The sequence below is a fragment of the Marmota monax genome, unplaced genomic scaffold (assembly GCF_021218885.2).
Source record: "Marmota monax isolate L192 unplaced genomic scaffold, Marmota_monax_Labrador192_F-V1.1 WCK01_AAM20220418_F8-fsc00089, whole genome shotgun sequence".
Classification (NCBI taxonomy): Eukaryota; Metazoa; Chordata; class Mammalia; order Rodentia; family Sciuridae; genus Marmota; species Marmota monax.
Window position 1 is genome coordinate 1,094,998 of NW_026694744.1, and position 23,796 is coordinate 1,118,793.

At 39.3% G+C, this 23,796-nt stretch overlaps 1 protein-coding gene across 6 annotated transcripts in view; it reads right to left on the minus strand.

The window, feature by feature from the left end:
* Positions 1–23,796, minus strand: part of Reps2 (RALBP1 associated Eps domain containing 2) — a 221,732-nt gene that overhangs the window by 90,556 nt on the left and 107,380 nt on the right. For all 6 annotated transcript variants that reach the window (XM_046424253.2, XM_046424256.2, XM_046424254.2 and 3 more), the window contains exons 6-8: positions 7,037–7,175; positions 3,822–3,885; positions 1,470–1,612 (exon numbers count right to left, since the gene is read on the minus strand). In XM_046424253.2, the coding sequence (XP_046280209.1) occupies positions 1,470–1,612; positions 3,822–3,885; positions 7,037–7,175 (346 nt within the window). The remainder of the gene's footprint in view (positions 1–1,469; positions 1,613–3,821; positions 3,886–7,036; positions 7,176–23,796) is intronic.

Sequence of the window (23,796 nt, forward strand, 5' to 3'; positions counted from 1 at the left end):
GAGAAGTTTACCATACCATGTACTTAAAAGTTAACTCCTGGGGATTCATAAGGGTCTTCCCTAGCCTTGAAGGAAGGGCAGCAGGCTAGAGTAAGCAGAAAGCAGCTGTATTAGCAAAGTCCACTACCTGAAATCAGTAGTCATTTTTACTCTCTGATCTCTCACTTTTGTACATTTTATGGGGCATTTAGAAAAATCCCAGAATGGGTCACTCAACGGATTATATTTACCTGTTACTGGCACCAGCAATGCAGTTTCTTTCCTTTGGTTGACTCCCTATCTGCTATCTAATACAGAAAATAACACTCTTTTCGTTGAAGAGTCAGAGACAGCAAGACTGACTTAGATGAGACATTTGCCCTTTGATTTGGTATCACCATGAAAAGGAAACACAATATAAGGCCTTTTCCAGAAACACTCATGAAAGAATACTCTAGTTATGAGTAGTTAGTTTCTTTAGATACCACTCCCTCTTACCAATAATCACCTGTGACTAAGCTCTCATTTTTTAAGGGGGCTTCCCTGAAAAATGAGAAAGATGAATACACTAGGTGAACAGCTGGAACTTTTCAATAGAAACTACACTTCTCTAATAATGGAAATCATACCAGTGTCCACTGCCTTTGATAAGGGCAAGAGATATTTTATTTTTCTAATCTCTTAAAGGAACTGACACAAATGTTGGATTCACCATGACTCTCTCCTATCCAAAGGGTTCAAACAGTTGTTTGGGGTATTTTATTAGGCATAAAAACAGAGTCCTGCCGGGCGGGTGGCACTGGCCTTTAATCCCAGCAGCTCAAAGCCAGTCTCAGCAATATTGAGGTGCTAAGCAACTCAGTGAGACCATGTCTGAAAATAAAATACAAAATAGGACTGGGGGGAGGGGGGACATGGCTGTGGCTGAGTGGTAAAGCTCTAGCCTGGCATATGTGAGGCACTGAGTTCAATCCTCAGCACCACATAAAAATAAAATAAAAGTATTTGTCCATCTACAACTAAACAATATATATTTTAAAAGAAGAAGAAGAACTGGGGATGTGGCTCAGTGGTCAAGTGCCCCTGAGTTCAATCCCCAGACACCCCCCCGCCAAAAAGACAGTCCTATTCTAGAGATACTGAGAGTATCTCAAGATGCCAAGTCAACACTTGGCTCTACAAGATCTTGTTCTTCACTGTGTATCATACGAGAGGTTTGATATTTGTCTATTCCGCAACTGTTACAAAGGATAATGACTTCAGTCCCAATCCATAGGGAACTAAAATGGGAAGAACAGATGATTCCCACTTAGCGAGTTTAGCCCTATTACTCATATCATAAGATATGAAAGTTTAATGCAAGTTAAAGAAAACTGAAGATACCAAGGACTCCCCATATATCTCATATCTGGACATGAGATTAAGAAATAAAGTTTTTATTAGACCTCCATGGAAAGTGCCTAAAGTTTATGATGTACAATAGGCCTTACCTGCCTGCAGGTACTCGGGCTGCAAAGTTGGAGGGAGGCCCTCAGGTAGTGGGTAGCCGTTCTTTCGAGCCACAATGAGATGAAATGCAGCACAGAACTCAGGCAAAGTCAGGGCTCCATCGCAGTCAGCATCACTAAGTTCCCTAAATAGAACAGATGTCAGAAATACCTGCCATGAGGCTTCAGGCTCAAACATGCAAACACAACTCCCAGGCTCTCTGGTGGCAGTCCCTAAGCCCTCTTGGCTAAACCCATTTGATGGCTGCCATACCACCACAGTTGGGACTCAAAACTGGCTAAACTCGTTTGAAACCTCAGGGGGCCACACAGAGAAAGAAAAAAAAAAGCTAATTAATAGCATCAGCATCAGTAGCATTTTATAAATAAAAATTTAAATTCTTTTGGCTCTCCAACAGTTCTATTTTACAACATTGTAAAGGTGGCACAACAAACTGTAGCACAAAAAGAAAAGGAATACCTAGAATTCCAGGCTTAGATGACAATCGCTTAGATGACAGTCGTTCAGTAAATGCAGGCGGAATGAAGCAAAGAGCCCTGGAGGTGTTACTCAAAACAGGCACAGGAAGGGTGTATGCAGACATTATGCAGTTTACCCAGAGCACAGAAATAGGTGTTTCATTTTCCAGCTTTAAGAGAAAGCCTTGAACTTTTAAAATCATGTAAATTTTTGCAACAAACTGTTCTTTGCTTGTGAATTCCCTCTCTTGAGAAAATACAAATTGGCTCAATAAATATTGACTGAATTATGTTTTAAGATAAAACTAGCAACTACGGAAGGCTGGAACCAGATAAGACAAAAAAGAAGAAAAGGGGAGTCTTGAAAAGACTTATTTGTGCTTCAGTCACAGTTCCCACTACAAGGCACAGACCTTTTTACTCAGCACAAAAGAAACCTCTTTGCCAAAGGAACTAAGACCCCATAAGCACTAGCATCTGTTAGATGTACAGATTCTTGCATCAGGACAAGCATAGAGATAAAGACTTATACAAAATTGTACTAGAAAGGTATTGCTATTGGAAAGAAAAAAAATATCACTTAAGATAAGCTACATAACTTTCCTTTGGACATTCACATCCTCCTCCTCCAATAAAATGTACCAACCCTGAAACAGCTGCTCCCCAGGATGAGGAGTTGGGGAACTCTTCAAATGCTAGATTCATAAAATGTCATTTGGCCTTCATGGATGTGTCTTGACACCCCACCCCCCAAAGGAAGCCTTACGCCAATAATGATAAGCCTGGGAATTCTGCCAAAACAGACTGTATTCTTTTCAAAATGATAATTTCTTTTTCTCCTAGCTTCAAAACCTAATATAAGGCTTGCTGAAAAACAACTAATGCCAGTGTATATTGTCAAAGTACCTAAATCCAGCTTAGAATCCCAGATACACTGGCATGTACATTTATTGAAATGAATTTTCAATAAGATAAACAAAACATGACATGCCATCATAAATCCTATCATAATTTTTATGAATCTTCATGAAAAAACTTTACATAAATACCCCAATGTTTTCTTTACATATTTATACCAGCATGATCTCTTGCCCAATCTTGGGGAAGAACTAGCCCACACACAGCTGGAAGTTTATGGCTCCAAGTATTTTCACAGATGCAAATAGAGCCATCTGGACCATCCCTGCAACAGCCCTTCTGGAACAAAAGCTGCAGCAGCTTCAGCAGCAAAGTAAGTGAATGCTACAGCTGCAGGCTGAATTAGGGCCCAGCTGAGAAATACTGGCCAAATTTAAAATGCTCAGAGGCGGCTAGTATAGTCAAATATAACTTAATTCCACAATGTTCCTAGACTTTCTGTTCACCTGGCCGTATAAAATACTATAGCTAATAGTCTTTCAAGGTCCTCTGGTTATTTGCCTCACACCAAATAGAAATATCTGAAAATAAAATATATAACATAGAAAGTCTCACATGCCCACAACTGCCTAGAATGAAAAGGAATGGAGATGGGGATAATAATTAGGACATTATCAGTTAACACTTCTGGTGCATAGTGTGTAGCAGATACTGTTCATTGTGCTTTTCATATGATAACTTAATCTTCATAGCAACAAAAATCTGGAGGCTGGAGTTGTAGCTCAGTGATAGAGCACTTGCCTCATATGTGTGAGGCACCAGGTTCGATTCCTAGCACCACATATAATAAATAAGCAAATAAAATAAAGGTCCATCGACAACTAAAAAATATTTTTTTAAAAATCTGAATTGTGTTCACTCGGTGTGTTAAAAAAATCATTCAAAAATAAGACTAAAAAATACTAAAGGGTGAATATGTATGATAATATGACACTAGTTGGCATTAACTCTACTTACCATATATAAGAGAGTTCTGGGATGGAAAGCTTCGATTTGGTGAAGAAGTTCTTGGCCACTGAACCTATCAAGAAGTCATTGTTTAAATAAATCATTAATTATTTATCTAGAGCAGCTTTTATATTTATATGCAAGTAAATCATCATTTTTCATTCAGCAACCTCTACCATACAACCACAAACACACTTATTCCTCAAAACAACTACAAATAACGGGACTAAAAGCAGCGTATGTCTTGCTTAGCATAGTAAGACCCTGAGTTCAATCCCTGGGATGGATGGATAGATAGATGAAATAAAAACAAGGTATGAAACAGCTTTTCCAAGAATATATTCATCAGAAAAGGTAAAAGTAGGGCTAGGGTTATGGCTCAGCGGTAAAGCGCTCGCCTCACACTTGCGAGACCCTGGGTTCAATCCTCAGCACCACATAAAAATAAATAAGTGAAATAAAGGTATTGTGTCCAGCTACACCTAAAAAATAAATATTAAAAAAAAGAAAAGGTAAAAGCAACAATGACATTCATATGACAGATGCAATTCAGATAATTACTTCAAAGTTCATTATTACCAAAAAACTGCAAAATTTTATTCAAAATCCAAAAGACAAATTTCAAATTATTTATAAAGGGTAGAAAATTAATATACAATCATGGTAGAAAAAGCAAGCAAAAAGAAGAAAATTAGCACCATGAATCCCACCAAACAAAGACACACCTTCTGGAAAATATATTTTTGTCTTAAAATAAAAAATAAAAAGGGCTGGGGCTAGGGTTGTGGCTCAGTGGTCGAGTGCTCACCTAGCATGTTTGAGGCACTGAGTTCGATCCTCAGCCCCTCATAAATGTAAAATAAAGATATTGTGTCCAGTTAAAATTAAAAAGTAAATACTAAAAAAATAAATAATAAATAAAAAGGGCTGGAGACATGGCTCAACGGTTGAGCGCCTCCTGGGTTCAATCTGCAGTACGAAAACAAAAAACAAAAAAACAAAACATCATATTAGATCCAAACCCACAACTCAAGACCTGGCCTGGCCTGTCTTGGCCTTCAGACAATAAACAGTCACTTGTAACCGTACTGTTCCAGAGAAGTTAGGTGGAATCCATAGGGAAATAAACAGCTAAAACGTTGAACTAATGCCTGGCTGCCACTAGTAAAGCCTGAGGGCTCCTGCCTTTGATCTGTCCTAATGAGAAATACAAACCCAAGCCCCACCACCATGCCATCATAAAAGGAGACTCCATTTAAGTACAATTTTCCAAAATAGGTAACTCTATACAAAGAGAAGGTAAATTTGTGGTTACCTAGGACTAGGAGGTGGGGAAGGCAGGAATAGGGTATAACTGCTGACAAGAACATGGTTTATTGGTGGGTAATGAAAATGTTCTAAACTTACATTGTGACTATAGGCTGTGAATATACTAAAACCACTGATCTGCAAACTCGCAGTGGTCAATCTTATGGTATATGAATTATATCTCAATAAAGTTTGTTTTTTAAAAAAGAGATAACCTAATCATAATGTATTAAACTCTCCTAACTATAATCAAACTTTATTTAGAAGGCATTTAAGAGACAACCAGGGAAATCTGAACAATGAAAATCTGATGTTAAGGAATGTGCGGGCCAGTGAGGTATGCTTTTTTCAAAGAGACCTTATCTTTAGAGATACATTATGAAATATTTTTAAAATGAAATGGTATGACAATTGCTCTTGAAAATCATCCGGGCTAAGAGGGAATACAGATAAAATCACTGGTGCTATGTGATAGGCACATAGGGGTAGTGGCCAGTCTACTTGTATCTACATTTGAAATTCTGAAAAATAAAAAATTTGAAGGAAAATAAAAACATTTCTAACAAGTACCTATTTTGTATCTGGCTAAATACATTGTGAAGAAAATCACTAAGAAGAGGGTAAGGTTAGCAAGTGGTCAATATGTATAATCTGGGTTTCTCCTTGCTTTTTAAAATCATGATAATATTAATTTGTTATATCTACATCATTCATAAAGCCATTACCACCAGTCAGAAAGTAATGTTTACACTTATTTACACAAGCATATCTCCATTACACATCTTATTTCATAGAAGACTGGTCTTGGTTGAAATTTAAATATGTCAGGTTATAATTATCAAGAATATACTGTTATGCTTCAAAATTGACATATTAAAAAAAGACAGTTTATTAATTTTTCTTCCAAACTCTACTAGTCACTATTTAGCCTTCAGTCTTATAAAATATAGGCACACAGGAATTAAATCAATTCCTCTCAGCTGGAATTTTGCATGAGAATTCAATAGGAATACATATATCTGAAGATAACCAAGAAGAATTACATGTAGGAAAATGCTGGTCAATTTTCCTCCTATATTTTATTTTCTCAGAAAAACCAGAGGTGAAAGACTTGAGCTGAAGAAAACAAGCATGAATTTGAACTTCTAAGAGTGTATAAAACATAAGGAGACTCCTCAGAAGGCTACACTCTTGTCCTTGCTCTGACTCTAAAATAATGAATAAGAAATCTAAGGTGTCCCCTTGGTGCTACAATCTGCCATTTCAAGAACTGCTGCAGGGGCAGGGGTGGGTAAAGATTTTGAGAAAGTAGACAGGGAAGATCATTAGGGTAGAGAAAGCGGGTCAGAGGAAGGAGGAAGGAAAAGGGAGGTTATTATGGAGTGATACTGATTAAATTTGCTATATGCATGTGCAAGTCTGTCACAATGAAACCAATTATTGCATACACTTAATATGCACCAAGAAAAAAATAGTACTGTTTCAGTTAATAAGGTGCAGGGTCTGGACCAGTTTCCCAAAAATTCCCATTTAACTTCTTTGAAATAGAAATATAATTTTCCCAAAGTCATTGCCAATTTTTTTTTTCTGTGAGATTTATACTTGATAAGAAATTCCACGTTAGAGGGCTGAGGTTGTGTGTGGCTCAGCAATAGAGCACTTGCCTAGTATGTGCGAGGCCCTGGGTTCGATCCTCAGCACCACGTAAAAATAAATAAAATAAAGGTATTGCATCCAGCTGCAACTAAAAAATAAATATTTTTAAAAAAATAAAACAAAAAAAGAAAGAAATTCCACCTTAGAAGAAAACAAACTGAAATCACAGAAGGTTGTCATATTCATTCTATATAAAGTACTTCTCATGATGTTTACTGTAATTCACATGAGAACAATGTCCAAGGACTCCATGTTCTCACCTGAAATGAAGGAACTTGGGTCTGGCTGAAGGGATCGGAACTGATTAACATAGTACTCCCGCTGTTCTTCTGTTACCCTCCAGGGTTCATCTGGGTAATTACTGTTGTTATCCTGTAGTTCTCTCTCCACTGAAAAGGACTTTAAAAAAAATAAAAAGGAAATGCTCAGAGAACCTGCTTTTAGTGAGATGAAGGAAAACACATCAACAAAAATGTTATTAGGCATTGTATTTAATTTTTTCCCCAAGGGAATAAATCTAACTGCCTCATAACTATAATGTGACTGCAACATCAATTTACAGGTAGACATCAAGCTTTATACACTTTGTTTTCCTCAATGCTATTAACAGGACTGAACATGAAATACTGAACCCCTGGTGAATAACAAGAAAATTTTCCAATGTCATGAAGGAAGGGTTAAAAAAAAAAGGTCTATCACTCTTATCTCCAACTATTTACCATACTCTGATCCTTTCAGATCAGTTGAGTCTATGATAAAATAATCTGGATTCTTTTTAAACCAGGAATAAAACCCACTAGAATATCTATAACTACATGATCATTTTTCTGTTGCGTTCATACAGTGTAAATCCAGGAGTCAAAAGCTCCAATTGAAATCTTGTGTCCCAAGGTCCTGCATGAGTGGCAAGTCAATATCACAGACCCTGTCCTTCCACGTGTATAAGTTGGGGATAACACTAATAGAGCTGAGTGATGAAAACAATTGTCATGGTACAACAATAAACAGGGTAACAAGGGGTGCATCAGACCTGCCACTAGAGGGCGGGCTCGTCAAATTTGAAGATTTAGGAGCCCAGAAAATCAGAGCAGCACAGAAGAAAACAAAAGCTATCCCAGGCCCTGGGGAAAGAAACAAAAATGGTGATTTGATGATAGGAGGAAAAACAGCAAGGGCTTTGTTTAACTTTTCCCATCCACTCCAAGATTTAGGTGCTACTTGCCAAGGGCCACTTTCATGGTACCAAGAAGTGAACATCAGAACAGTGAACTTTAGGATAAAAGGAGAATAGGAAAGAAGTGGGGTGGGTGATTACTACTGAGGAGTCATCAAGTTGCCTGCTTCTGAGCACACTGTCAGGAAATTAATCATTGAGAAAGTATTCTACCCACTATCTGCAGAAAAGACAGCAAACCATCTCCTTTGTCCCCAACCCCCATACACACAACATTCCAGAAATTAATGCTTCCCAGGAACACCTGTCTCCCTCTCACAATGTGGGGAAGAAAGAAGGATGTACAAAATTTTGAGCTGTGATATAACCTTGTGATGTCATATTTGAAGTAAAATATCACTCTGATACCTGAAACCTTGGACTAAAGGTACTTTGAGAGGGCTGGGAGAATGAGATGAAACTCCGCCAGTAGAATGCATATTCCTAGAAGTGCCAAGTAGGAATGCACCCAGCAGAGGGGCTGCTCTTGAAAGAAAGCATCTGTTCCTTTAGGATAGTCACAAGGAAGGTCACATAAAGGAGATGGGAGATACATGGTTGTTAGTCACTAATAATCATTATGTCACTTTCTACTAGATTAATTTCTACCAAATGTAAATCAAACTATTTTTAAATGCCCAGGAAGTTACTGTCTACAAGTTAAGACCTTGAGTTCACAGAGTGCTTTGACATTTATAAAGAATTTCACACACCCCTCTTTTTAGTCTGTCCAGATTTTTTAAAGGTAGGCATAGCAAGTATTATTTATTATCCTTTTTCCAGAGAGCCTAAGGGACTGGCCCATGTGTTAATGAACCCCTGCACACAACAAATAATGGCTTCTGTTTTTAATCTCTGGTTCAAAGTCAAGTTCCTGCATACCAGAATGTTTTTTAACTAGTTTGCATCTATTTGAATTTTTTTAAAATCTCTATCATTCTAATAATAGACAAACAATATAAAGAAAGAAAGCAAGAAAAATTAAAAGTCAGAGTACTCAACAGACCCACAACTTTTCAAAATGTTCCTACCAAATTCCAAATCTATGCCCTAGCAGCACTTTCTGAATGAACCCAGATGTTTAACAGGGTTCAGAGGTAGAACACAGGATGGAGGGACGCCAGCTGGAACTGAATTGGATTACAGGCCACATTATAACATGGAGAACTCACAGGAGTACTGCCCTTCAAGTCACCTCTGACAGAAAGAGTAAGAGCAAAGGAACCAGAACAGCGGGGTGTAGACAGAAGAGACAAGAATGAACACTTAGGAGTGAACAATAAAGTGGGCAGTGGTGGTTCATGAAGCAGGCAGGATAAAGGTCAGAAGATTGGTCCCCGCACTTCCCAGTGAATAAAGGCACAGAGGTCTCCATGCTGAGTGCTGGCCTACTGCATTCCCTGGTTGTGAAATGGAAGTTCCTTATCCCCAGGAATACACCACTTCCCTCCTGGTAATGAAGCTACCCTATCCAGTTGTTAATGTCAGTCCATGTTTGCTCTTTTGCAGTCCCATGACCACCTTCTCTTTCTTCTCCCTATCACCTCACACCTGGGGGGCCTCAGTGGTCTCTTAGTAGATCTCAAGGCTATTCTGACCAAAGGAATCAGAAATGAACAGAACAGAGTGATTGATTCCTCTGCTTACAGAGATGACCAATCCACTTCCTCTATCTGGCCTTCAGGACCCTTAAAATCCAATGTCCCCCTTGCTCACTCTCAGCAGGCTTCTGATTGCCCATGTACTCACTATTTATAGGTCAAATTTATGTCTTCTCCTCAGGACACTTTTCCTCTGATGCAAGCTGACTCAAAATTCTGCAAGCCCCAATGCCCCAAAGGCTCTCCACATACCTCCTGTGCCCACAGCAACAATACAAGGCGCTGCCTATTCCCTGGCCCATCTACAAAGGTGGAGCCAGCAGCCAGAGGTGGACCAAATGACCCACCACATGCCCGGTCTCACCTGACTGAGTCGGGTAAGGGTGGGTGGGCACACAGTGCACTACTAGCCTTTGAGGTGCTCTGGCCCGGAAAGCTCTTCTCTTGCAAGAACAACTTAGGCCAGATGCTCATTCTTAGAGATGTAGATAAGAAGTAGATAGCTTAACAAGTAGAGAAAGAAGAACCTGAACAAATGAAGAGCAGAGCCATAATGTGGAGAAAGGGCCAGTGGGATTCAAGAGGGGGTTAGAACCAAGGATGAGAAGAGCCTTTGAGAAGCAATACGAGAATAGGGGGCAAGGAAGGCTACTGACAGCGCAAAGGAAGAGGCCAGGAAAGCAAACTCAATGCAATTAGGCAAGGTCCATGATGGCAGAGCAAGCATGAATAATCAAAAACTCTACCTTTATGGACCACTGGGTCGGCTCCTTATCTCTCATTTCTTTGGATTCCCATGAGAACCCCAAACCCTCTTCCTTTTCAAGAAAACTTAAGCTATCAAGGAAAGCTTCTACTCCCTAGAACCAAAAAGGCATTATGACAAAGAGAAAAGTCATATGAACACTGTGTAATCCATACATAGTATGGTCCTTCAGTTGTGTTCACTAAGTGTGCTAACCTACTACCCTCTCTTTCCCCTTGCTCCTAAATGTACATTTTAAATTGCTTTTAAAAAAAACAAATCATTTGTGTATTCTTTAAAAAAAATTTGTACCTTTTTGATAATTATGGTGAGCATTACATAGTTTGAACATGTAAATTGTTCTTAAGTATCTTCACATACGTTTCAGCTTGGAGGGCTAGAATCACATCAGATACTCCTTTAACCCACATACAATCCCTACCAGGTACATCACAGATACCAAAAGCATCTGAGGTCCACTTATTGACAGGCTTGATTAAGTTCAGGAGCATATCTCACATTGCAACATATAGATATGGAAACTGCTCTGTGTTGTTCTGAATGAAAGAAAATCTCTGAGTCCATTTTATATTTTAAAGTTTGAGAGCTATCAAAACAAAACCATGTCCTGTACTTCACCTATGATCTAATCTTCATGGAGGTTCTCAAGTTCCATATCTAGTAAGCATGTGAAGTACCAAATAAGGGCATATGGAAGGAGTAGATGAACTTCCACACACCATTAAGCTGAATCATGCCAAAAGAAAGCTGATCTACTACAAGAAGCAAAGTCCTATAAACTTGAGTGGATCAACAGTGACTTGAAAATGCATTCATTCAATAGATACTTACTAAATAGCAACCATATCCCTTTATGACTACAGATGGGCAAATAGATTCTTTTTCCCAGGATGTCTAGAATTCAGTGAAGGAGAAAGACATACAACCACAAAACAGCAAGAAATGCTTTAATAAGACACTCTAGAACTTTGCTACCCAAAGTGTGGTCCCCGTTTGCATCAGTACCATGGGAGACCTGTTAAGAAATGCAGACTCTCAGGCCCCACCCCACACCTACTAAATCAGAAAGTCTGAGAGGGATCTAGCACTGATCTAACAAGCTATCTAGGTGATTCTAAGCACACTGAAGTTTGAGAAGCAATGCCATAAAATATGCAGGGCAAGGCAAGGAAGGGAAATGGTATTTGTGAAGACACTAAAACATAAAAGAAAATGACCATTTGATAGTAGCTCCTTTGGGCTAAATATAGACAGAGTAAGCTGTCAGCACAGCATGGATATTAGTGCAGATGCCTCAAGATGGTACAGACAGACAGAAAGCAGAGCCCAGAGTTACCAGGCTTAGACTCTGTCTTGAAGACACTAGAAAGCCACAGGCAAGTATTAGACAGGATAATTAAATAATCATATTCAAGTTACAGAAAGATCTCCTCAGTTAGGAGAACAAAACAAGAGACTAAAAAGGCAGGAAGAACAGTTATGGCCATATCAGAAACCTGGAACAGACGTCAATGGGGCCCAGAGGTAAACAGGGCTATGGTGGGAATAGGAGAAAGAAAAAACACATGACCTCAAGCAGCAGAAGTCCTATTTCAGGCATCTGAGTATCTTTTGTCAGCAGCTAGGGACCATCTCACCACAGGACCCACACGCATGGAACAATGTCCTCCAATAGAATCACAACAATCAATGCAACTTTTTGGAAAAAGATCTAAAATGTCAGTCATTTAAGAGAGAATGGCTAGTTACAAAGACTGAAGGCAAAGATGAGGGTGAATGCTCTTGGACCCTTCGCCATACAAGTAGAAACCAGAACCAGGAAAAGCTCTGTTTTTGCACACACCCTAAAAGGCCTCCCCAGTTCAACTGCAGCTCTAGTGCTTTTGCTGGCTAAGCACAGATATTTGCTACTTGATGCCAATTTTGAGCTCTTCAAGTGTTTTTAAGAAAAAAAAAAGTAAGAGGAGAGAGAAATCTTCCACATCTGTCTGCTTAAGCCATATACATATGGTTCATTATACAGTTTCTCGAGACACAGGAGAATTGGATTTGCTTGTATTTAAAACATTCAACCCCTTGGTTTTGTTTCAAGTGAAATGCAAGTATTTGGCACTGCAAGTTATTATCTCTAGGGAAAACTGGCTATTTAAAATGAAAAACACTTCAAACAACTCATTAAAAAGTAATACTATTAATAAAATCCCAAAAGGTGGCATTTATCCCCAAAGAATCTTTAAAAATCAAGTGAAGTTCAATAATATGAATTGCAAGGAAGCATTGTCAGGCAGAACATAAAAAGGGTGTGTATTTTGTTTCAACCATAAAACATTTCTGCTTAGAATATAATCCCAACCCAGAGGCATCCAGTAAATGCTGCTGCCTCAGTGCCTAGCCATTTCACCTATGAGTGTATAATTATCTTACAACAATGTCCTTTTGGTATATTAGCAAAAACAAACCTTCTGGAGAAATGAAAACTCATACCAAGCCCTCAATGAATATGTGAGGGCATTTCTCCTGCCAAAAATACTTTGGAAATAAGAGTACCATAGGGTGATCACTGATCAAAACGTGATCTCATACATTAAAAAAAGTCAGAGGACTTAAATACCTAAAAATAAAGAATGGCTAACTGGCTGATGAGACAACTCTATCTATAGCCCAAGTGAATATTAATCTGCCTAAAGAAAGATCACAGCAATTGGTTAGTCATGGGGCTGAAAAACATAAGAGACAAATGATGGCAGTACTGGTCTGTGAGATTATGGTGAACATCCTCTGATAATTCACCCCCAACTATGCCTGGTATAAAGGTGTCACTGAGTGACTACTCAGCCAGAAATGACATTTTCTGGCATCCTTCACAGTTAGATGTAGCCATGTTAACTGAATCAAACTCAATACGATGTAAGCACCAGTGACCTTGGCAGGACCAAAGGAAGGATGGCAGTCTATGAACAGAAGGAGCTCTGATACTGGAATCACCATGTGGAGCCAGGTGAGGTAGTGCACGCCTATAATCTCAGCAACTTGGGAGACTCAGGCAAGAGGATCACAAGTTCGAAGCCAGCCTCAGCAACTTAGTGAGGCACTGTTGCAAAATTTAAAAAGTAAAAAAGGGATAGGGATGTGGCTCCATGGTACAGGGCCCCTGGGTTCAATTCCCACTACAAAAAGAAAAAAAAAGTCTATTGAATCAACATGGGGAGGAAAGACACCTGCCAGACTGTTATATGGGTAAGAAATATATCTACCGTGGTAAGTCATTAAAATACAGGGCACGTTTGTTATAGTAGTTGTTCCCCCAATTAATCCATCCTTCAAACAAAGCCAAAAGGGAAAAGAAGATCTGCCATTCCTCCCATCCAGCCCCAATTTTTATAGACACCTTTCTGTTTGGTTAAAATAGGCCCATGTTTCCTGAGTTAGGAGGGGATTCCCAGGGAAGGAGTACAAAGTTCTTTTTAAGAAAAGAGGGCTAAGATGAAACGGGGAAAATAGTTATGTGAGGAATGAAAAAAAGGAGCTAGAAAAGGAGATAGAGCTCAGCTATTCTGTCTCATTAGTAAACCATTCTACATTACACTCAATAAATTGTGTTTACACTCTCTCTCACCCTTCCCCACCACAAGGAAATTTTATTTATTCTGATTAGTGCTGTATCTCTTGTTCTTGGAAAAGTAGCACATAGGAAGCACTTAATAAGTACTTGTTGAACGAATGAGCAAATAAAAATGATTGGCATGGTGGCACAGGCCTGTAATCCCAGAGGCTCAGGAGACTGAGATAGGAGGATTGCGAGTTCAAAGCCAGCCTCAGCAACTTAGGCTCTAAGCAACTCAGTGAGACCCTGTCTCTAAACAAAATACAAAATAGGGCTGGGGATGGGCTCAGAGGTTGAGTGCCCTTGAGTTCAGTTCACAGTACCAAATTTTTTTTTTTTAATTATTGGATAAATTGTCAATGCCAGTCTGAACACAGAAAAGTTAACATGAGATCTCCTAAACTGACTGAAAAATTAACCTATGTGTATTTGTCCAGCGATATTACCCAATACTGTAAAGACTGGGCCATCTTCAACTTACCAAAGTTAGACACCTTTTTTTGTAATTTTTTTTTTATTGTGAAATAATTATATATTCACAGGAAGTTGCAAAAAATAACTTCTGTCTTTTTCATGGAAATGAACCCACAAAGATGTCTTTCACCCCATATTGCCAAGCTAACTTAGTGATTTAATTTCACCAGGTTAGAAAGTTGATTCTAAATCGTTGGAATCTCTCTGGGCCTAATGTGCAACACATAGTTGCTTCTTGTTAAGATAAGCTAAATTTTAAAAACTATCACCATAGATATAAAAGAATATTATAGGTAACCAGTATTCACTATTTTGCTAAACGTCAGGCACTATAAGTACCCAATACACAATGATCTATTTTCATCTTCACAATAACTCTGCAAGGTAGGACCCATTATTCCCATTTGGTAGAACAGGAAACTGTGGATTAGGTAAGAAAAGTAATAAAGACAACAAGCCTGGTAAATGAAAGAGCTGAAAAAGGGAATATGAACTGAATCCTGAGTATGTACTCTTGATCATCAAACTCTATGGTTTTTGTTCTATTCACCTAGAAAAACACTTCCTTTCCAGAAAGAGCCTTATGCAATGCCTAAATCATTGAAGCAATTTTGCAGACTGATGCTCTGATATTGAGATATGAATGACTCTGCTATATTTTCACCTTCCTCCCCATCATCTGGTATAGTTTGAGACTATTAAATTATACAGACAGAATACTTCTCATTTCCTCACATAATTTTTGCATGTCAGCAGCATCTGGCATGTTTTCACATCATGAGAGAATCCTGCAGACAGCCAATGATACAGATATTTAATCGTTTTACTGTTTTCTGGTATGTGGAACTAACACTATTTTGATTAACATAAGAAATACTTATTAGCAATAATTATCTCCAGTTCTTCCATCAAAAACCAAGGTCTACTGCTCCAGAGAAATTTTTCCTTCAAAACTGTCAAGATTGTGCCCTTTGCTTAGAAGAGAAGGCCAGGAGAAAAAAAGCAGTCAGCAGTAAGAGAAGATTGACAGGGCTATGGACTTCCACAAATGATGTAATGATGTTCCCACACCCATCCTTGCTGGACAGGTCAAGGCTGCCTATATCTTCTCCAGTATGTCTTCCCACTCACTCTCAAGGAAGCCTGTGTTCAGCTGGAAAACAGATGCACCAAGAACTCTGGTTAAATAAAAGGAATACTTTAGAGAATGAGGCCACTGATTGAAGGTACAAATGACACACCGGTTCTGAAGGCAGACAGACTTGGGTTCAAATCTGGGATGATCACTTACTAACAAGTTAACTTCCAAGTCATCAGCTTCTCACGTCAAAAGTACTCCCAGGGCCTACAGGGCCCTCCCTCACCCCAGACTTGCCTCCCTCCCACTCCAGGCACTAACAATACCAACCTGCTTTCAAGTCTTCAAATATGTCTAATCTCCATGCCATATGTGGCAGACTGGCTCATTCAAAATCCATCCCACCCCTCTTATATAACTCTGCACTGCACAGGCTGGCTAGCTAATAAAAACTACACTGCTCCAATATTTTTGCTGCTAAAATTCCACAAGAAACTTGGGGTCCACTAAACAAATAGACCCATGGAAATTTGATTCAGAGCTGAGTTACATGGTGAAAGAAGCCTTCATTTGGCTCACCTAGGTTATTCATGGCATAGAACTGGATGAAGTTATGGCAGCAGTTTCCTAATGCTGTAGCCTTCTGCCTGTGGCAGAGGCAAAACTTCCTTAGCTTAGCATCTCTGTTCAATAGTGGAGTTTTGGAAATTGTTCCTGCAAACTCTATTCTGAGTCTCTACTTTCAGTTCTTCCAAAGATATGGCAAGCTATCTATACTCCCTATTATAAATCACTATTTGCTTAAACTATCCAAAGGAGATTCTGTTTATAATCAATCCTAAAAGACAGTAGAATGAATCAGACATAACTTTCCTATGTTTATATATGAATACACAACCAGTGTAACTCCACATCAGGTACAACCACAAGGGATCCTAATTAGAATAAGTTACACTCCATGTATGTATAATATGTCAAAATATACTCTATTGTCATGTGTATATAAAAAGAACAAAATGAAACAAACAAACAAAAAGATTCCTGACCAACACATGCCCTTTTTTTTAGGCTCTTGCCACTATTTGAAATACCCTCTCCTCATCTCCCTGCTTCATTTTGCTTTGCCTACTTAAGTCCTAGTCCTTCTTCATAGCTCAACTCTGGTATCATTTCTTTGTGGAAGCCTTCTCTCACTCTTCAGCCTGAGGTCAGGTTTTCCTATTATGTGCTACCAGAGTACTCCCTTGTCTTTGCAGCAATTGTTGGCTTTGAATTCTACATGCATAGATGGGATCATCTGATTCTAATCCGTCTCCCCCACTTGACTACAAGTACCTTCAGAGCAAGTTTATAGACTTCAGAGTATCCCTGCCATGGTGGCTAACTCACAGGAGCTACATAGTACTTCCAAATGGATGAATATAGGACATAATATGTACCATACAAGATTGTTGAAAGAACTGAAATAGGCCATCCCAGCACTGAGATCAAACAAGTCATCAGTTAGTAAACACTACTGTTGTTGGTATAGGCAAATGGGAACATAACACTACCTGTTCACCTGCCATGAAGAAGAATACTGAAGAACTCAAACGCTGAAATGGTACCATATTGATTGAGACCCAGGGATCCTGGGGTATAAACTAGAAACAATCACCACTTTCTTTCCCAGTTTTACAAAGTACTACCTAAGCTGGGCATGATAGTGCACACAGGAACTCGGAGGTTGAGACAGGAGGATCACAAGTTCAAGGCCAGCCTCAACAACTTAGCAAGACCCTATCTCAATGAAAAAAGAACTAGGGATGTAGCTCAGAAGTAAAGCACCCCTGAGTTAAATTCCTAGTACCAAAAAACAATCAATGCCAGGCACAGTGGTGCATGCCTGTAGGCAGGCAAGGGGTTCTCCAGAACTGAAAAGAAACTGGTATTCCTAACATCCTTCCAGCACTTCAGGTGCACATGACCTGGTCTTCTTGGATCCAGAGGAAAAGAGACACTAGCATCCAGTTTCAGTCTAGTAAGAATGGCAAACCAGTCAGAAAATGCAAATGGCCCAAAAGAAAAAAGAACATATAATGCAAAGAGTCAATTCCCAGAAAAGGGCATTTTACAGGACATCTATAACATTAAGATCTTCTACTTCACTAATAAAGAAATATATGCTAATTAAACTATACCAAGATATCATTTTTCACCTACTAGATAACAAAGGTCCACAAGTTTGTTAGCACGTTGCATTTGCAAAGGTATTGGAAAATATACATTTCCATACACTGTAACCAAGGGTGTAAACTGCAATAGCCTCCAATTCAAAAACTTCTATAAAAAATTAGAAATATGTAGACATTTTCACTCAATAATCCCATTTCTAGGAACTGATTCTATATATCTGCAAACGATGATATAATTTCAAGTACTAGAGATGGCAAGAAAAAGGAGCTAGTTAAATGATTTATGGAAGATACACATACAAAATACTATGTGTATATTTAAAAAAAAGATAAACAAGCCTTTTGTGTACCACTAAGAATGTTAGTAAAACTTGTTATTAAGTAAAAAATGCTAAGTGTATGACAAATATATAGTATGCTACCTACGGATAAAAAGGTTAAACTCTCTGTACATATTACCTATAATTATTTTTCCATATCACTAAGATTCACACAAAAACTTATATATATATAGAAAATTTTTGTATAGAATTACATAAAAGAAATAGGTCATATCCATCCCCTCTGGAATGGGTGAGGGGGGTGGAAAGACACTTTTCACTCTATATCCTTTGGAATTTGTGGGAAAAAATTTTAAATCTCTAATTGCTCTGAAGAATAAGAATCTTTGAAAGCTTACAACTCACAGCCAGAAATAATAACATATGTGCTGTTCACTGCATAATCTGCAATAACCAAACCCTTAAAAGTTCTTTCCCCGTGGCTCTGTAAGGAGAAAGACCATCATGAGGTGGTTTGTTCTTCACCAAGTGGGTTAACTTAAGTCATTCACAAGCACATCCATTTACATTTCTTCAGATAGCTCATCATTAGCTTGGTTATCTGACAGACAGGAAAAGTAAAGTGCAAGAACTAAATGTGGAAGTGACATTATGCTGAAGTAACCACAGGGATACTTCAACAGAGTCAAAATCAGTGCTCTTAGACAAAGGGAGAGGGTAAAGATTCAAAAATAAGAAAGACAATGCCTGAGGCACTATTCAAACCACATGTGCACACATACACACACACACACACACACACACATCCACAGAGGCCAACCGGTGCCTCGGTAGAGAATTAATTCCCAAACCCTGAAAGAGCCCTGGTGGTCCCCAGCCACTTTGTGGGCCACCTACTTGGCTAAGTATTACGTAAGAAAATCAGAGCGGATAAGACAGTAGTACCAGGTATGCCTTGATCGTTTGCCTGCTTCACTATTCTTCCCAATGCACAGCACTAACTCTGTCATGACTGAATTCAGGCCAGGCCTAATCTTTCAGTCATTCTCTATTCTCTGCTTTCCTTATCTTGCTAGCATCCTGGTCCAGTCCACTCACAAAATATTTTCACAGCACAAAAAGTTCTGTCAGTGCAATGTCAGCCTCCAAGAAAGACTCTTAGAATGAACAATTTCCTTGCAGTGACTAGCAAGTCTCTTCTGGTTTATGCCAATAGCACTCTAACAGAGACTCCAGGGTATTTGTTTCTTTTGCTTCCCTTAACCCACTTGCTTTTTGCTTTAGAATCCTTCTGTAAGTACTCAAGGAACAGAGAGAATCCGCTTATTGATCTAAGTACCTACAATTAAGCCCCGGGGGAGGGGGGGGGATGGCTAGAACCTGAGACTGAGTAAAAGTGGGGAGGAAGAAGCAAGATAAACTAATCCCCAGCATTATAAAAGGAGAGGAAGGGGAAAGAGGGGGAAAGAGAGAAAGAAATAGGGAGGGAGGGGAAGAAAGGACACAACTAAGTTAAAGAAACATTGTTCATGCTATAACAGTGGTCCATTTTATGCTTTGAATATAGCTCTTGCTGCTCTGTCACTGTGACTTATTTATATTTTATATTTATTTATTTATTCTTGTGCCCGGATTTGAACCCAGGGGCTCTTAACCACTGAGCCACATCCCCAACCCTTTTTAATTTTTTTTTTTTTTATTTTGAGACAGGGTCTCCCTAAATTCCTCAAGGCCTTGCTAAGTTGCTAAGGCTGGTCTTGAAATTATGATCCTCCAGCCTCAGCCTCTCAAGTCACTAGGATTAGAGGCATTCACCACCGCACAGTTTTAAATGAACATGTTTCTTTCTCTTCTCTCCCTGTTCGTACTCTTCCCTAATCTCAGGGGGAACAGGATTACCTTTCTTCTCCATCCTAGGCAGATTTATCTATCCTTGAGTACACAACCTCCACAGCAACAATGTAATTCAGACTTCTAGGATGGCACCAGAAGATCTCAGAAATGACTATCTCCCAGGGGTTGGGGCTGTAGCTCAGTGGCAGAGCACTTGCTTAGCAAGCGTGAGGCACTGGGTTCGATCCTCAGCACCATATAAAAATAAACAAATAAAACAAAGGCATTCTGTTCATCTGCAACTACAAAAAAAAATTTTTAAAAAGAAATAACTATCTCCCAAATTAACAAATGAATTACAACTCCAACAGAGAACAATGAAATGGAGCCTTTGAATCACCTCTTTGAAAGCCCCCTGCTCCCCTTCATGGGCTGAATCACAGGCTCTGGGACAGGAGTCCCCTATGCTTCTCCTTTGCCAGCAAAGTAATAAAACCTTTTTCCTTTTTCTCAAAAACCATCTCCTCACTATTGGATTGGCACTGGTGATAAGGACCAAGCTTTCAGTAACACTAATGGCATTTTTTTTTATTCGGGATTGCACCCAGGGGCACTTAACCACTGAGCCACATCCCCAGCACTTTTTTATATTTTTATTTTGAGACAAGAGTCTCATTAAGTTGCTTAGGATGTTACTAAGTTCCTGAGACTGCCTTTGAACTTTTGATCATCCTACCTCAGTCTCCCAAGCTGCTGGAATTACAGGCATGTACCACCACACCTGGCATGGCCTGTGCTAATGGGCTGAGGAAGTCAAGACAGGAACAGTGAGGGCTGGTTTTGTGAGGAAGGCATCTCACTTGAGAATGACAATGGGACAGATACTTGAGTGAGGACATCTGGCTGATGTTGATATGTGGTGATCAGCCTCCATGTAGCTAAAGAATGAATGAATGAATGAATGAATGAAGCAAATTCAGGGATCACCAACATGTAAGGGGCATAAAGAGGAAAGAGGAATGAAAAGAAGTTAGGAAGAAGTAGCCAGAGAAGCAGAATGAAAACCAAGAGAGTATGGCATCACAGGCACCAAAGGATGATAGCATTTTAAGAAGGTGCCCAATGCCAATAGGTGCCAAGAAGTCAAATAAGACAAAGACTTAACATAAGATAGATTCTGGAAACCAAGGTAAACCAGAGGCTGGGATATGGAGTGAAAGGAAAAGATACACTTCAAAATCCTATGCCAACAAAATCACAAATGACTACATGGTCTAGATTTTTAAGATAACTTGTGAAAAGTAAACCACAAAATGATTTCTATACATCTGATAAGACATGAAACAGGAAAGGAAATTTATAATTTTGTTTGGTATAAGGGACTGAACTGAGCGGCACTTAACTACTGATCCACATCTCTAGCCCTTTACAGACAGGGTCTCACTAAGTTACTTAGGGTCTCACTAAGTTGCTGACTGAGGCTGGCCTTGAACTTGTGATTCTGCCACCTCAGCATCACCAGAATTAAAGGTGTGTGGCATCATTCCTGGCTTAATTTCTTTACAAACCACTATCAACCATCCACCAACATAGGTTATGCTTAGTACCTGAATTGGTGGAGGGAACAACATCTAACACCCAAACCAAAAAAAAAAAAAAAAAAGTGAAATTCCTAAAATATTAAGCAAAAAGATTAATCATTCTGATGTTTGGATACTAGCACTTGTAAAATGCCACATCCAAGATCTGTAATGGCACTAGTCAGGGGTCCCTAAAGGCCTTCCCCAGGACCCTAGAGGCCATGTACCATTCTAATCAGGAAGAACGGATTTGAATATCAGACCACAAAGGAAGTTAGAAGGAAGAGAGAGGGTTGCCATCAGCACAGAAACAAAACAAAATGAGAAGAATTAGTCAATCCAGCTAGCCTAGTACCATGCCTGATAAATACTAATCCCCTTCCACCAAGAACCTTCACTTCAAATCCCCTCATCTCCATGACTAATTCAGGTTGGCATTCTGTTTTCTGGAACATGGAGTCCAGCCAAACCAAGCTGACAAGCATAAGAAGGAAACCTAAGAACTGAAGAAAGAAAAATATATCAGCCACAAAAACCACAGACTGCTGTCCTGAATAAGAAAGGGCCCTTGCTCTCATCTTCAACAAGGCCATGCTTCAAACAGGAGGCAGGAGAATCTCTACTGATGCCAAACAAACATTAAGAGAATCAGATGGTGGGACTTGTTACAATGCATTGATAAATCCATGCTGAGTCATTTGTCATACAGAAATGAAAACTTTCACCCCAGGGCAGTTCTCTACAGTATACCACAAGACCTTCTGATGACCAATTGCTGTCAAATACATGTGTCCAGCTTCAGATCTCACCAAAGCTCCAGACCCACTGAACCTGCCAACTCTTGGTTACTTCCTCTGTGCTCTCAGAAGCTCAATTCCTAATATACAACACTGACCTATGACACCATTTTCTCCCAGCACCAGTTTTTCGTTTGAAAATGACATCATCATCCATCCAGTTCGGAAACCAACAATCAGTGCAGAGAATGATATGTATCCAATATCTGAACTTTGATCCTACAACTTCCTAACTGTGACCATGGGCAAACCTTAAGTATTTAAAACCTCAGGTTTTGTTACCTTTTTAAAAATGGGATAACAGTAATTAACTCAAAATTGTTAATGTGTACAAAATGCTAAGCATGTGGAAAATGTCTTTGTATAGGCAATTCTGTCTTCTAGCCTGTTCCCCATTCACTGTTCTGGTGAACACCTCTGTATCCTTCTCATTTCAACGCAAATGTTACTCCCCTATCGAAGCCTTCCTTGATCAGTCCCTGTCTGTCCAGGCTAGGTCATACCTTACCCCCATTTTTCATCCTAGAAGCACAGTATAATTTGTGTTCACATCACATATCATAACTGTTGCTGGGGTCTCTTTGCTCTACTTCACACTTTTGCAGGTGCTGGTTTGTTCATCTTATTATCCTGCTGTAATTTTGACCTAGGGGCTCAAAGACATTGCTGTTAATAAGAGGAGTTTACTTAGGCCCATCAATAATTATATATTTACCTTGTGATGGTTTGGTTAATGAACATCTCCTCCAATAGCCTGTAAGCTCTATAAGGGCAGGGACTGCTAGTGTTAGACCTCATTTTTATATCCTCAACACAGTACCTGAGCAGCACTTAACAGGTGTCTCTAAATATTAATTCAGTGAAAGGCTCAAGAAGCATGTTTATCAGCAGAAAGGAGTACCTAGAGATCAAAAGAGAAGTCAGAAGGCACCAATTCAAGTAAGTGCTCATGGCCATCCCTTCCAGGGGCTTGGTAGAAGGCATTTGGGAACTCCTGTCCTAGCACTACAAAGCTCAGGATTCACTGCTTGTCTGATCATCATCATAACCATTGAAGATCTAGTCTCCACATAACCAGAATATACTCTGCAGGAACCTGCACAATCATAACCTGGAGAGTCTGGGGATGAATCCCAGTGCCTCCAATACCTTCCCCAACATAAATATGTCTCTACAATGGATGGGAATCTGGTGTTTAGAAGCACATATTTTTGTACCACAAGATCTCTAAATGCAGCCAACTACTACATCTGGGGCTCAGCTGAAGAAACAACTATCTGTTCCAAGTTGGGGGTAAAATTGAGCTGTTTTGGCCTTGGGAGAGAATGGCATCTTAATTTCCCAATGTGGTACCAAAAAAAGAATTTTCAAGAACACTTTCTAGGGGCTGGGGCTATAGCTCAGTGGCAGAGTGCTTACCTAGCACATGTGAGGCACTGGGTTCAATTTTTAGCACCACATAAAAATAAACTAATTAAATAAAGGCATGCTGTCCATCTACAAATACAAAAAAATAATTTAAAAAGAACACTTTTTAGGCTGTGTATGTAGCCCAGTGGTAAAGCATTTGTCTGACATGTGTGAAGCTATAGGATCCATAATAAGCACAACACATGCTC